Here is a 16,089-nt window from a genome sequence, read left to right on the forward strand (position 1 = left end):
GTAGATGTTCTAAATAAATTAGGAGTCCACTGTGCCGTGTATGGTAAGTGCTTCTCTCCAACCATGCATTACTACTTAATTGTACACAAAAATAATCCTGAGAGGATCCCTTTCTACAAATTCATTACATAGAGCACTCACTCACTCACTCACGCACTCACACACACACACACACACAGAGATCCCTCAAAACGAATAAGGGCTCAATTCAATCCGGATCACGGTAGTTCAGTTTTACATTGTGATTGAAATTTAAAGGCAATGTTCCCGTTTTAGCGGAGACTGCATTCACAGTAAATTATGCATTGGTTGCCTCAATTGGAAATCACGTTCACATTTATATTATGGAATCTGTAACACTTCAGCTTTACAGATTGAATATAGCCCTTAATGTTGTTTCATTGTCTTCATCTAAGGCAATCATGAATTTGACTTCGGTGTGGACCTCTTGGAAGAACATACTAAAATGATGCCTTTCCCATGGTTCATTAACAATGTGTATGACAGGTCAGTTTCACCGAGCAATACTAGGCTATATTTATTCTGGTGAGTTAACATACTTATGAGCACAATACTTCGCAAGTGTCAATAAATCTTCAGTTGTTCCTAAAGGGCTATTGGTTGTTTTACATCCAGTGTTTCATTTTAATGTAAACAAACAACAATTGTGCACTCAAAGGTTCACTAGTGAAACGTTGGTCCATGGCTTGGTTATCAACATCCTGGAGCGGAACGCCCTGAAGATCGATTTCATGGGCCTGGTAGAGGAGGACTGGATGGATACCCTGGGCACTGTGGACAAGAACGACATCAAGTATATAGACTACGTGGAGACAGCAGATCGGCTGTCTGCTGAGCTGAGGGACAAAGGGGCTGACCTGGGCATCGCACTCACACACTTGAGGTGGCGTAATGGTATCAGGCTAGCTAGGTGTGGATCTCATCCTGGGAGGACATGACCATGAGTGCAGGGTTCTGGAGGTCAATGGGATTGTGATTGTGAAGAGTGGCTCAGAGTTCAGTTACATTTCAAAGAGTGATGTTGTGAAGGGCCAGGATTGGACTTTCAAGTTCAGTTGTGTAAAGATAGCCACAATTTTATTTTATTTTACTAGGCAAGTCAGTTAAGAACAAATTCTTATTTTCAATGACGGCCTAGAAACAGTGGGTTAACTGACTGTTCAGGGGCAGAACGACAGATTTGTACCTTGTCAGCTCGGGGGTTTGAACTTGCAACCTTTCAACGCTCTAACCACTCTAACCACTAGGCTAGTGAAAGACCTTGAGGAAGATGCAGGAATCCGGCAGAGTGTGAAAGGATACACTGATAATATGCTGGTGATTTTCTGTTGTTGCAGCTTAATTTGCTTACAGTAGTGTGTCTGTGTTACTAGCCTGGCCAGATGCCACTAAGCTGAGGTTTTATGAATTTATGTCACTCTGTCTCAGCACATATTTGGAGAGGTCCTGTGCCACATAGAAGTGGCCTTGGATGGACGCTACGCCGCCGTGAGACGAGCAGAGTGCAACCTGGGTAATCTGGTCATCTATGCCATGCTGGAGGCCACTCATGCTGAGGTGGCTTTTTTAAAACTCAGGTTATTACAACTTCCATTTTCTTTATGTTTCAGTCACAGTCACAGGCTTATATGAAATATTACCTCCATATTCTATTTTCCTTCTTTTTTTTTTTACAGAGCAGACTTGTTGAATACAGAAAGAGTTTGGCACCCAGGTTAGAAACAAGCCATCAATCAACAGGTGTAGGATCTTCATTTGATCACTCTTTTGTTACTGCACAGCAGGAAATGCAAACTTCTAGTGTATTTGAGGTTTAAAAAGGCTTCTAAAGTTTGTAATTTCCTTTTGAAATGTCAGACTTGATTTGCCCTAAAAAAGAAATGTAACAACCCTTACAAAAAAATGTCCATTAATTATAATCCACATAATAGTTCACATTTCCTTTTGCTGCAGGGCTTGGAGAACGGAATCCGCAACTACCTTGCTCTGGATGGAAGGTAGTGCACTGGAACACAATGGAAAGGCACCAAAAGCATTATGAGTGAACTGGTTTGAATGTAGTTGCTATTTTATTCTCACAGACAAAGTAATCACAAGGGTTCTTGAAACATATTGCATTTTCTTTCAGATTTCCCCAGGTTTCTGGGATCCATTTTGGCTTTGATCTCATTGGAAAACCTGGCAGAGTCATCGCTGAGACTGTGAAGGTTCAAGGTAAGTCTGGATAGACACAGAAATCATTTTTAACGAAGGTATAGTGTATTCTTCCACTTCATATTAGCACACTCAGCCACAGCCACTGGAATAGCAGTGTACCCATTTCCTACGCCAGCCGGCTAATAAAAATGTCAAAAAAATGAAGTAGTCTATTAGTTAGCAGTGGAAGATGCAGTAGTTTAAGTGGACAGGTAAAATTGTCTCCTCACAGCAGTTTAGAAAGCAGCCATTTGGCTTCAGGGCAATAGATACATTGACAATAGTCTCCTTTATATCCTCTCCTGTTTTGTCCTCAGGGCAACGATGACTACACCATGTTCAGTGGCGGACCTCATGGGCACATAAGGCACGTTTTATGAATTTATGTCACTCTGTCTCAGCACATGCTTGGAGAGGTCCTGTGCCACATAGACGTGGCCTTGGATGGATGCTACGCCGCCGTGAGACGAGCAGAGTGCAACCTGGGTAATCTGGTCATCTAGGCTATGCTGGAGGCCACTCATGCTGAGGTGGCTTTTTTAAACTCAGGTTATTACAACTTCCATTTTCTTTATGTTTCAGTCACAGGCATAGTTTTGGCTTATATGAAATATTACCTCCATATTCTATTTTCCTTCTTTTTTTTTTTACAGAGCAGACTTGTTGAATACAGAAAGAGTTTGGCATCCAGGTTAGAAACAAGCCATCAATCAACAGGTGTAGGTTCTTCATTTGATCACTCTTTTGTTACTGCACAGTAGGAAATCAGAACCTGTCAACCGTCCTTATCAACCACTTTGAGTCTGGCCGTATAGTCAGATGCATGAAGAGGTGCAAGTCTGGTCACATGATGGGCCTTATCAAGGTGTCCACCACCCCCTCTGTGTCTGGTGAGCACAGCTGCTTCTTTCATTCATAACACTCATTTCCAAGAGCTGACTGACGTCCTACCTGTCGAGTTTTTCATTACTGTGCTGATCACATCTGTGATTGAAGGCTAACCTGGATTGTGTACTGATGGTGTTTCTGCAGCCATTGAGAGATCCAAGAATGAGAGTCTGGAGGGAGAGGTGGGAGTGGCTGTGGTGCCCGGAGTGGAGGGCAGGATATTCCACGTCCACCCTGAGGGCCATTCAGAAACAGAAAGCTAACAGTAGGCAGGGCTGTTCCTCGTCTGAGAATTCCACAGAGCAACTAAGCCAGGGCTCCATAGTCACCGTGGGAACCAGGGGACATTACATCAAGTCTTTTGCATCTCTCATCTACTGCTTGCTTTTATCAGCCTCATAAACAAGGCAGATTGTCAATAAACACAGAAACATGAGATTAAAGTCATTCATTGTATTACTTCCAGGAACATTGTGCAATTCATTGACATTGCACTCGAAATGACTCTAACTGTGAACATCGAAAACTAGTATATTACCAAAAATGTATTTATTTTGAATGATAAGCAGAGAGGGTCTACATTTGTGACGTAAGACGGTGTTGGTGTATCAGTATTTGAATGGAGGAAATAAGAAGAAGTGTCTACATGTGTCCATGATAACATTACAGTAATAAAGTCAGTATACTGAACTACATGTTTTTTTGCTGGGTTTTATTTGATTCAAACGAGTGACAAGAAACAAGTCACAGAGGCCCTAAATATAAAGAGTATGACCAAAACGTAAACAAACAGTGTAATAGTCTAAATTAACATCCATTACAGCAGTGTTCTTTCAACAGTAGAAGCAGGGAATGACTGATTTTGCACCCAACACTACGTGTGATGTTGTCAAGATAATTTGCCATAAAGAACCTTGGCCTTGCACATTGACTGAGACTCTCATTACAAAGGAAAACATCCAGTCGGGTTGTTTCAACACAAATACAAAGTGGTGCATTTCTGCAAGTCATTTCCTGTTTACTGTAAGGAATTGTACAAATAAATTGTACAATACTCGTGTTACCCAATACTCTAACAGCACAACTGCTGATTTCAAGAAATGTTATTGTGAATACTTGGAATTGCAAAGATGACATACACAAGGAGTGCTCTGATGCCAGAATGAAACAGAAATTACACAATGACCATGATAGGCACTTAGAGCTGAAGAAAAGGAATTGGATCCGCAATTCACTTCAGACGCACTGCTGAGAAACCCATATTTTTAAATGAGCAGTAGAGGAAAGGCCGAAAAATGAAATTCAAATAAAATAATATTACCTGTATGCAACTGTTTTCTGTGTATATCAGTCAAATAAACCATTCAAAATGCTTGAGAAGAGTTATACTTCTGGCAGGAGTGAAGGTGGCTTACAAATTGCTATAAGATCTTGCTTGGGACATTTGGACTAAGGTTCTACGTATCTGCGCAAAGCATCGTTCTGAGATATCACATCCAAGATCTCAGCAATATTTTGTAGTGAATTCTTCTTTCAAAACCCATTAAGGTCCCCACTGTAAAGGTATGTAAAGTGCAGACTATCAAAATCCTAAGACATTTGTAAAAAATGAAAATAAAATTAAAAAATGTAGGGGGTTGCAATTGCAGATAGAACCATATGGCTCTGAAATGTCAAGCTGGGTTCAGCCATAATATTCTATATGGCACAGAATACTAAAATGATTGAAGTTTTAATAGAAAAGTACAGACATTTAAGGATTAAGTAAAGAAAATACCCTTCCATCTTTCTAATGCTATCATAAAAAATATAAATTCATGTTCATCACACATTTGTTAAAGCGATTGTTCCCTAAAATGACAAATACACTATATCCTATGGATAACCAGCAACATTGTTAAGTTTAGCTCTGGATGAGTAAACTGATATAGTTTTCTGGTCTCTGACACCCGAGGTCATTAAAAAATTTTTTAGTTATCAATAAAACGTGGTAAGTGTGTGATTTTGTGAAATACTCCTTCCCTTGAGACTTTCGTGTTGATATAGAACAAGACAAAAACAGCAATGCCTCTCCTAAGGGCCTTAAGAATGCAGGCACCTGTATTTATTTATTTTTTTGCCATGAAGAGCTTACGTTATGGCCATTCTTCTGAAAAAAAAGTGGTGAAACAAAATCTAAGTAATTTAAAAAGAGGACCAGAACATATTATATGAATAATCAAGGACTTGGGACTATAATGGTCTATCTACAAAATGCATTGTTTTGAGATCATTAGTATTTCTCAAGTCCCAGATCTCAGAACTGTTTTGTGATTTCTTCCTCTTTCATGACTCGATAAGTACATAATCTTAAATATAATTATTTTTGATTGACAACCCAGCATTGTGTGACTGGATTGCAGATATAACCTTATAGTACCAAGTTAAAAGGTGTTTGAACAGACAGAACTTTCAGATTTTTCATTTCTTTCAAAGTAAATTAACTTTCAAATGTTTTTTTATCAGACATAGCTCAAATGTAAAGGACCACCTAAAGAGCAACTACGTGAATAACATTTTTTTTAACCAAAATGTCAGATAGGTCCCAAGGTCACAAAATTTCCAAACATACTGAAGACTTAGAATCAATCCAGGTACCTTTTTGTGTTTTTGTGTTTCCATTAGACTTGAAACAGTGCCTTAATGATATTATAGGTTCACTGTTTAGAGATCATGTACTTCTCCAATGCCTCCCATATGGTACCCTGTTTCCTCAATTCAGTAGGGTTCAACTGGAACACTGTTGCTTGTATTCTACCAAACATATCTCCAATTTGTCTGTAGCTTACTCTGCCTCCTCCTCTCCTCTCCTCCATCCATCCATCCATCCATCCATCCATCCATCCATCCATCCATCCATCCATCCATCCATCCATCCGCCACCCACACGCCCACCCACCCACCCACCCACCCACCCATCCATCCATCCATCCATCCATCCATCCATCCATCCATCTGACTTTAGAAAGAAGGGAAAAAGAAGTAGCAGAGAAAGCAGAAGATGATGAAGCCGATGACCCAGTTGACAGAATAGATATAGATAATGACCATGTCAATGTCAAAGCGCCAGCCGCGAGAATTGTCCTCAAAGTCCATGGCGTCTAGACGGTACCCCCCGTGGGGAAACTGACGCCTGGCTATTGGACTAGCTTGCCTCTGGAAACCTGGAGAAGGGTTGGAATGACAGGGGAAAATCGGGTTATACCAACTTTCCTTCTGCATCTACATTAATCTTGGAATAGAACGTGTGCAGTAAGTAATAAATAATAATTCTGTAATCATAAAATAAGGATTAAAAAACCAATAAATACATTACCATTTGGTCAACTTATCTCTACACCAAGTTTAATTTCCAACTGCAAAAAAAATATATAACCAATAAGCTTGCTTAATCAAGTCTATACAGTAGAGTCAATAACCCTCACCTCCAAAAATACGGAAAAGTTTCCTGCAGCTTGGGAGCGGCCATTTTGCACAGCTTGCCTTCTGGAAGGTCTGTTTCCGGGAAAAGTATTCCTTTGGGAAGAACGTCCGTGCTGTGTGGTTCAACTCTACAACACAGACAAATAACAATAAAAGGCCCTTCATTGGTTTACTATCTCATTCTCTTAGTATCAAATACCATCACTGTTTATCTCTAACTATTTGGGTAGATTCTGGTCGATATTTTAAAAATATTTTCTAATAGTTAAATGCTTTGTATTCATGTGTGATCCATACAGGAATCATCATTTTTGGAGATAAAATAAGTGTTTGACCAAGTTTGACCTTGGCTTGGATAATCAGCAGAATAATCCCATTTCAAAACCACGCTGTCCAATCATCCTCAAGCACCCTTAATGGGTATGAGGTTCTCACTAGCTACCCTTAGCGCAAAAAATCAACTGCATTCAATCACCTTGCGCAATCTATCTGCAATTAGTGTGCCACGAGTTAATAGTTTGTACTTGTGACCCATGTGACCCATGTGAACGTCCTTATTCAGTTTATAGCCCTCCATCGTATTCATGTGTTGAAATAGAAGGCTGATTCTGTTGTATTTTCTGGCCAATGCTGAGCCCAAGGTGTGTAACATTCCCTAGAGGAACTACAGAATCAAAAACACAGATAGTAACGCCTCAGTAATGCACCATGTCCAGATAAGTACGTTTGCCCTTGATCGGTTCACGATCTGTACAACACGAATCGTCATAAACGCAGTACAGCTGTTCACATTTGAATTTCATGACAACAAGTCATTCCATTTTGTGGACGACGACAACTGTGGCGTGTGCTCAAGTAAAGCAGTATGTTCCAATTCTCTACAATGATCTCCTTTCCTTATCTGTGTCCCTTTGTGACCATTTGATACGTGGAAGTACTGGATGGTTCCTTGCCTTGGTACCAGTCGGTTTAGCTCCTCCACTCCTTGTCCTCCCTGTCGTATGGCTAAACAGACTGGTACCCAGGCTAGATGGTTCCAGCACGGCTCTTCCTACTGCAGTATAGAGCAGTGGTCACGAGAGAGACCAGGAGAAAATGACTTGGATACTGTGCTCACCCGTCTGGAAGAAGACGTGAGTGATGGTGGTCCTGCAGAGTGGGCAAGGGGTGTTGGTTGGGCTGTTCTTAGCCAGGGTACGGAGGCAGGGCTCACAGAAGATGTGGTTACAGGGGTGGCACATGTAGGGGCTGAAGTAAACATCCAGACACACAGCACAGATGAAGCCCTCTCTGTCCCTGGCACTCACATCATCCTCCTCCTCACTGCTGCTCGATGGGTTCCCCGTCGAACTCTGCAGAGACACAGAACACGCCGGCGGAGTTGCTTAGTTATTTCAAAAGAACAGGACAAAAACAGACGGATCAGTTGGGTTTCCTGTGGAACTCTAGGACAGAAAATGGCACAATGACACAACCCATTCAACCCATTCAAGGTTGTAATATAACCCACATAACCTTTGAACTCTTTATGAATCTCAGATGAGGCTGGCAGTAGCCATTTGTGGGAATGTGTTCTTTTCCCCCTGAGATTCCATTCCATAATGCGTTTTATTCCCCTGATATTCTATTACATTAATCTATATTTGATGTGTGGGCAGGTGTACCGGTGCAGGCCTGATGAAGGGGGGTGAGTTGAGGGTTTGGTAGATATTAAATAAAATGTTTAAATTAGGTGACGTAAGCCACTGTTTGCAATGATGCTAGGCCTACATAATCTTCCAATATGTTATTCTGACAAATGTCAGTTAGTCAAGAATTTTGCCCCTACTGCAAATCACAGTGTACAGTATACAGTAGAATAGTGATGAATCAAAGCTTTTATAGAGAGCTGCTTTGCTCCAGTTATTAAAAGCAAAGACAGTCTGAGTCCAATAAGCGAGTTCCATTATTAACTTGGAGATGGGTTTGCATTAGCAGGTACTCTAAATTTGGGGAAAGTCTGACACCCCACTAAGCCATTTATAGGCCTGGCACCTAATATAGGTTTGAACTGGGGCAGTAGAGACAACTATTTTGCTGGGGGGAATGGCTACAGGGGTGCAGCTGAGATGTTACATATTTGGTAGAAAATAAGAAGCAGACAGCCCAGTTCTTCAGACACTCTAGGGCAGGGGTTTCAAACCTTTTCACTCAGGCCCCCGCATTGTGGAACATCCGCGCTCACACCACGTCTATTTCTGTGGGCAAAAGCACTGTTCATGACAAAAACTGTTCACACCTCTCTTGTTGGCGGAGAGAAAATGTTGCAGGTTAAAAGCTTATTTAGCGAAATTCTACATTTGAGAAAACAAGCTAAAATGGGCAAGTTGAGTTGATCTGGACATTTCTGACAAGTTATAAATAGCTCTCTAAGGTGTGCAATGACTGACATAACTAGAGGAAAATGAATGACTACACCTTGTGTATTCTACTATTACACCTTTCAAGAGAAAATTGAAAAGTTCAAAGCAAAACACACACACACACACACACACACAGGGTGGAAAGTAGCTCTCCCAGAGCTGAGCAAAAAAATACAGTACAGCCAGCATTCCCAAAGACACAGCTAGAATGATAACACATAGACATACAATGCTTAACCGGCAGTGTACAAGATTAATCTTGTCACAGAACACAGCATAACACATACAAAATAACTATCAAAATTACTTCATGTGTACTGGTTCGTTCCATGAAATTGGTGCCTTTTGAGTACCTGTGATACGCCAAATGACCAAGAGTATGTGGACAACTGCTTGTCGAACATCTCATGTTGGAAGATTAGGCCTGGCTTGCAGTCGGCATTCCAATTCATCCGAAAGGTATTCGATGGGGATGAGGTCAGGGCTCTGTGCAGACCAGTCAAGTTTTTCCACACCGATCTAGACAAACCATTTCTGTATGCATGCTGGTCTAAGGCACTGCATCTCAGTGCAAGAGGCGTCACTACAGTCCCTAGTTTGAATTCAGGGCAGCGCACAATTGGCCCCCCGTCATCCGGGTTTGGCCGGAGTAGGCCGTCATTGTAAATAAGAATTTGTTCTTAACTGACTTGCCTAGTTAAATAAAGGTAAAATAAAAAATGTATTGTGCACGGGACCATTGTCATGCTGAAACAGGAAAGGGACTTCCCCAAACTGTTGCCAAAAAGTTGGAAGCACAGAATCACCTAGGATGTCATAGTATGCTGTAGCATTAAGATTTCCCTTCACTGGAACGAAGGGTCTTAGCCTGAACCATGAACAACAGCCCCAGGCCATTATCCCTCCTCCACCAAACATTTTCGCTTGGCACTATGCATTCGGGCAGGTAGTGTTCTGGCTTCCGCCAAACCCAGAATCGTCTGTCGGACTGCCAGATGGTGAAGCGTGATTCGCGTTTCCACCTCTCCAGAGTCCAATGGCGGCGAGCTTTACACCACCAAGCTGACGCTTGGCATTGCGCATGGTGATCTTAGGCTTGTGTGCGGCTGCTCGGCCATGGAAACCGATTTCATGAAGCTCCCGACTAACAGTTATTGTGCTGACGTGGCTTCCAGAGGCAGTTTGGAACACAGTAGTGAGTGTTGCAACCGAGGACAGACAATTTTTACACGCTACGTGCTTCAGCACTCAGCGGTCCCGTTCTGTGAACTTGTGTGGCCTACCACTTCGTGGCTGAGCCGTTGTTGCTCCTAGCCATTTCCACTTGACAATAACAGCACTGACAGTTGACTGGGGCAGCTCTAGCAGGGTAGAAATTTGACAAACTGACTTGTTGGAAAGGTGGCACCCTATGACGGTGCCACATTGAACGGGTGTTGCTGAAATAGTCGAATCCACTCATTTGAAGGGGTGTCCACATACTTTTGTATATATAGTGTATAATGATAGTAGCCACAACTACGGTGTGTTTTTAATTCAGTGTTCATAAATTCTGACCCTGTGGACCCACATTGTATACAGGCCTTTGTTTTATCCCAGTATATATTTTGCCTTGGAGTAATGTCCAACTCAGTACAAAAGTTTAATTTCCACTCACAGCATTCAAACTGGCATATTCAAGTAATGTAGTCATCTAGGCAACTCCATAACTACATCCATAGCAAGTTACTCATAACAATGTACAAAACCAATCTCATAATCATATGGCCACAATTATATCAGCTAGGGGAACATTGTATGTGTAATGTGCATGGCAGCTTCTACATATGCTAATTGACATCATGGCCACAGAGAATGATGTCAGAAACAAAACAACAGCCAGTCACAATCATTTCAGTCCAGCAACGTGACTGTGGATCTGCACCGGCCAATCCAACTGGAATCTGTTCTTTTGTTTGGGTGGTTTTGAAGGGCTCTCTGCCCAAGCGTCATCATGCAGCCAATTCAGATATAACCCCACTTTAACTGCACAGACAATGGCTATTGAGTCAAGCTGGCCGCTGATGGGGCTTGTTTAGAGTCAGCGGGACACCCACACTCACATACACGGGCGCTCACACGCACAGGCCACATGCACACGTACATCCACAGCGGAGGCTCCTGAGGGGAGGACGACTCATAATAATGTCTGGAACGGAGCAAATGGAATGGCAGCAAACACATTGAAACCATGTGTTTGATACCATTCCACCTAATCCACTCCAGCCATGACCACAAGCCCCCCCCCCCCCCCCCCCCACACACACACAATTAAGGTGCCACCAACTTCCTGTGATGCCCACACATGCACACAGGCACACACACACACATACACTGACATTGATGGGCCTCTCGAGAGTCAGTAATCAGCCCACACAGTTACTCAACATGTAATGCAGAGAGAGAGAGAGCGGGAGAGGTGAGGGAGCAATTAACTTTGTTCCACAGCATAGTAAGGGGTTGCCTTGTTTTTGTCAATAAATGCCTCATACACTTTGGGTAAAATGAACTTCATGTACCTACACCACCCGCTTTGTCTACATACAACAAAGCTCCGTCCTTGTCGTGACTTGTTTGGCACAGGGACATGTTGGCTAAAGAAACAAAACCGGAACCTCGTCTATTGAGACACATTGGCTGTCTGCTACAGAGCTGAACCATTTACATATGACATACTCCAGTAGGCAAATGCTACAGTGTGCAAAAACACACACGGGCAAGTCGTCACACACACTGCACACAGCGCACTGCTTGGTATTTGTGTAAATGACACACTTTTGTAGTAGAGCTAAAGGTTTGTCTACAACAACCCAATGTCCTGAATTGTTCATGGGGTTCGTAGCTCTTTCTTTCAGTCAAATGACCTAGTGGCCTCATGGGTGGAATGTTACTAATAAACACTATTTTGAAAAACAATGCCGAAAATCTGGTGTTTCTGTGTCAAACAGTTTTGTTACATTTCAGTCTTCTGTGATGTATATAAACCGTAATATTGGGATGCAAACTCAAAATGTAATACATTTCAACTCTATATCTGACATGGTACAGGTGTCTTCTTCTCTTTTTATCACATAACCATCTGTGTGTGGTGTATGCTTTTCTGTCAGAGTAGATTTGTTGAAGACTACCAAGAAACACTCTGTGTGAATCTGATTTAGACCACTGCAGTAAAAGGTTAACCGGATCAATAAAGTAATTTAAGCTTGTGTGAGAAGCGTTAATGGCCTTTGTATTTAAATGAATCCGAAGTTTCACTTCCATACAGCTGGTCCTTTATCAGGAAACAAGAAGTGATGGCTTCAAACTGTGGTCAGTCAAAGGAAAGGTACACACAGCCGATTGTCCATACCACGTCATTTCAACACGGAGAATTGGAAAATATTTGGTACATACGTTGATCACTGAGATTCCAACCTATTTTCACCTTCTCAAAAAGTTTGCTCAATTCCCAATGCATTATCACTATGCTTTCAACCATCTGAAAGCACAAGCAAATTCCAATGGGAAATCCTGTCTGATTGTTGGTTGAGTTGTCACCTATAGTAAAACACTGCACTTTCAACCATTCCAAATCACAGCAAAGTTCAAATGGGAATACAATCTTAGCTATTTCGTTTGTTTATACAGCGACGTAATGCATTATCTCTGCGCTCCGTCTAATAGCTCAACCAAATGACCTGGATTGCATTAAAGTGCATGGTGCAAGGGATCGACGTCGTTTGAGATTCTGTGCAGATTCTTATAGCAATTGTGAAGATTTCCACAGACCTGCGACCCTGAACATGCACCCTTTCTATGACTACATTAAGACGATGTGTTGTTACAGTAACCTCAAAATGGGGCCATGGATGTGTTACTTGTTTTACGGTTGAATAAATACTGTTACATTAGTTTGTAATAGCCTCAACATTAAGCAATTTACCGTCTTACAAAAGTCATATTCAATTGTATTTGGTTGACAACCCAACCAAATATCAACATTTAATGGAGATGTATCTACTGCTTGTATTGTTAGAGCTGAGCTGCTGGCTTAGTCTAATTATTTTATTTCTTTAACCTTTATTTTTGGTTGAGATGGAGACGTGAAAGCAACAAATCACTTGTTAACTTGTTGCGAGTTAATAGGCTATTTACCTTATTGCAAATGTGATATTGAATTGCCTTTGGTTATCAACGCAACCAAATATCAACATTTGAAGGAGAAGATTATTCTGCTTGGACATCTGTGCTTTAATTCCAGTTTGTCTAGAAATGAATCATTTATATTTGGACTCACGTCTACATTTCAAACACAAATCAAAGTTAAAGAATAGCACTAAATCAAGTCAAATCCAACTTCAAATGCACTTTAAAACAGTTTGACTTGATTGAATCATATTCTTTAACTTTGGTTTTTGGTTGAGATGGAGACGTGAATCCAACACATGTATTATTAACTTGTAGATTAGATTGAAAATCAAACAAAGCTTGAAACCCTAGGCCTATATGTATTGTCTATTTACAGTTGAAACCCTGGGCCTATATGTATTGTCTATTTACAGTTGAAACCCTGGGCCTATATGTATTGTCTATTTACAGTTGGAAACCCTGGGCCTAAATGTATTGTCTATTTACAGTTGGAAACCCTAGGCCTATATGTATGGTCTATTTACAGTTGAATCCTGGGCCTATATGTATTGTCTATTTACAGTTGAAACCCTGGGCCTATATGTATTGTCTATTTACAGTTGAAACCCTGGGCCAATATGTATTGTCTATTTACAGTTGAAACCCTGGGCCTATATGTATTGTCTATTTACAGTTGAAACCCTGGGCCTATATGTATTGTCTGTTTACAGTTGAAACCCTAGGCCTATATGTATTGTCTATTTACAGTTGAAACCCTGGGCCTATATGTATTGTCTATTTACAGTTGAAAGCCTGGGCCTATATGTATTGTCTATTTACAGTTGAAACCCTGGGCCTATATGTATTGTCTATTTACAGTTGAAACCATAGGCCTATATGTATTGTCTATTTACAGTTGAAACCCTGGGCCTATATGTATTGTCTGTTTACAGTTGAATCTTGGGCCTATATGTATTGTCTATTTACAGTTGAAACCATAGGCCTATATGTATTGTCTATTTACAGTTGGAAACCCTAGGCCTATATGTATTGTCTATTTACAGTTGAATCCTGGGCCTATATGTATTGTCTATTTACAGTTGAATCCTGGGCCTATATGTATTGTCTATTTACAGTTGAAACCCTAGGCCTATATGTATTGTCTATTTACAGTTGGAAACCCTAGGCCTATATGTATTGTCTATTTACAGTTGAATCCTGGGCCTATATGTATTGTCTATTTACAGTTGAATCCTGGGCCTATATGTATTGTCTATTTACAGTTGAATCCTGGGCCTATATGTATTGTCTATTTACAGATGAATCCTGGGCCTATATGTATTGTCTATTTACAGTTGAAACCTTGGGCCTATATGTATTGTCTATTTACAGTTGAAACCCTGGGCCTATATGTATTGTCTATTTACAGTTGATCTTGGGTCTATATGTATTGTCTATTTACAGTTGAATCCTGGGCCTATATGTATTGTCTATTTACAGTTGAATCCTGGGCTAAATTTTATACAAGGAGTGTCCATGTTGAAAATGAGTTACTGTGATGACATAATCCTGTGGTTGAAATTGTACCCTCAAAACAACATGTCAATCCTTTTTTCAAATCCAATGTATTTGCCACCTTGATTCCACGTCATAATGAGTTGACAAATTACTTTGAAACAACATTGGTAATAAATCCAGTTCGTGCCCAGTGGGAGTATATTGTTGAGAAGCAATAGTCTTGTATTAAAGTGGAAGTTCAGTATTTTATAACTTAATGTTAGATGGTTCTTCACCCTGAAAGTAGTCTATAGGTCAGGAGAAACTGTAATACATGGTTCAATTCTATTTTAACAGCCACTACTAACTTTAGCCAACGCTAGTTAAAAAACAATTGCGGTCTCTCTCACCTGTCTATTCTCCAGCAGCTGGCTCTGTCTCCATCTCTCTCTCCTCCTCTGCCTTTTCCTCAGACTCTTCATCCTGTTCCTCTCTCTTTTAGTCATCCTCCTATCCATCGCTGCTGGAGCAGGGGACAAGGGCACAGCTGTAGTCAGCGTCTGAGTCACCACCCCTATCACACCACTACCCCCTGCCTCTCCTCCCTCCTCCTCTTCCTCTTCTTCTCCCTCTTCTTCCTCATCCTCTTCCTCTTCCAGCTCTAAGCTGCTGTGGGAGAAGAGGCGTGTTTGAGTCCTTCTTCTCTCGGACAATTGGCCAATCCCAATCCCGGGCTCTACCCAGAATGCACCTGGCTCTCTAACCGTGTACATGCCACATCGCGTTTCCGTGATGTCCATCCTTTGCGGCAGTCTCCTTGGTGACAGAGTGGAGGTTCTGATTCGGATGGATGGGCGGAGTAGGGTGGGAGAGATGGAGCCGGAGGCTTGGCGTGGAGACCTGAGGGTGGTGCTAGATCGTTGGTAACTGGCGTGGGGTTGTCCAGGTGAGGGTAGTCCTCTCTGCAGTCTCCCCTGACCCTCTGGAGCCTCCATGGTGTTAGTCTGAAGAGGGTTAGAGTTACTGTTTGGAAAGCTTTGTGTCCTGCCCCTCCGGTCCTCTCTGTCCCTGTCCCTGTCCCTGTTTCTATCCCAGTCACTAGCTCTCTCTCTCTCTTGGTCTCTGGTCTCTCTTTCTCTATTTCTCTGGCTGTCTCTTTCTCTGTCCCTGTCCCTCTCATGGTCTCTATTTCTCTCACCTGCACTCTCTTTATCTCTATCCCTCTCTCTCTCTCTGTTTCTATCTTCTGCAGTCCCTCGTTCTCTGTCCCTCTCCCTATCACAGTCCCTATTCCTCTCTCCTGCTCTCTCTCTGTCTATCTCTCTGTAGTCCTCACTACGAGCCGTTCGATGTGCCTTTCTCCCAGGTAGCGTCGGCCTTGATATCTGCTCCACCCCGGCTGAGCGAGCCTCGCTCTCTGGTCCACCTGGATCTACGTACCTTAACCGAGGCCTGACCTCTAGACACAGGGCTTCAG

At 41.8% G+C, this 16,089-nt stretch overlaps 1 protein-coding gene and 1 long non-coding RNA gene across 2 annotated transcripts; one reads left to right on the plus strand and one right to left on the minus strand.

Moving 5' to 3' along the window:
- The first annotated feature begins 1,261 nt into the window (after nucleotides 1-1,261).
- LOC118964870 lies at nucleotides 1,262-3,786 on the plus strand. Its single transcript, XR_005052109.1, has 6 exons — nucleotides 1,262-1,598; nucleotides 1,975-2,018; nucleotides 2,150-2,235; nucleotides 2,535-2,766; nucleotides 2,871-3,107; nucleotides 3,250-3,786. It is a non-coding gene; the product is annotated as an uncharacterized LOC118964870 (long non-coding RNA).
- A 2,275-nt stretch (nucleotides 3,787-6,061) lies between these two features.
- Nucleotides 6,062-15,794, minus strand: si:dkey-250l23.4 (E3 ubiquitin-protein ligase RNF180). Its single transcript, XM_021604989.2, has 4 exons — nucleotides 15,023-15,794; nucleotides 7,685-7,919; nucleotides 6,570-6,695; nucleotides 6,062-6,308 (listed from the first exon to the last, which is right to left on the minus strand). Exons 1-4 carry the CDS (start codon nucleotides 15,605-15,607, stop codon nucleotides 6,106-6,108), a joined length of 1,149 nt encoding a protein of 382 aa, XP_021460664.2. The 5' UTR covers nucleotides 15,608-15,794; the 3' UTR covers nucleotides 6,062-6,105.
- Nucleotides 15,795-16,089: the final 295 nt, after the last annotated feature.

This window comes from Oncorhynchus mykiss, chromosome 6 (genome assembly GCF_013265735.2).
Source record: "Oncorhynchus mykiss isolate Arlee chromosome 6, USDA_OmykA_1.1, whole genome shotgun sequence".
NCBI classification, from domain to species: domain Eukaryota; kingdom Metazoa; phylum Chordata; class Actinopteri; order Salmoniformes; family Salmonidae; genus Oncorhynchus; species Oncorhynchus mykiss.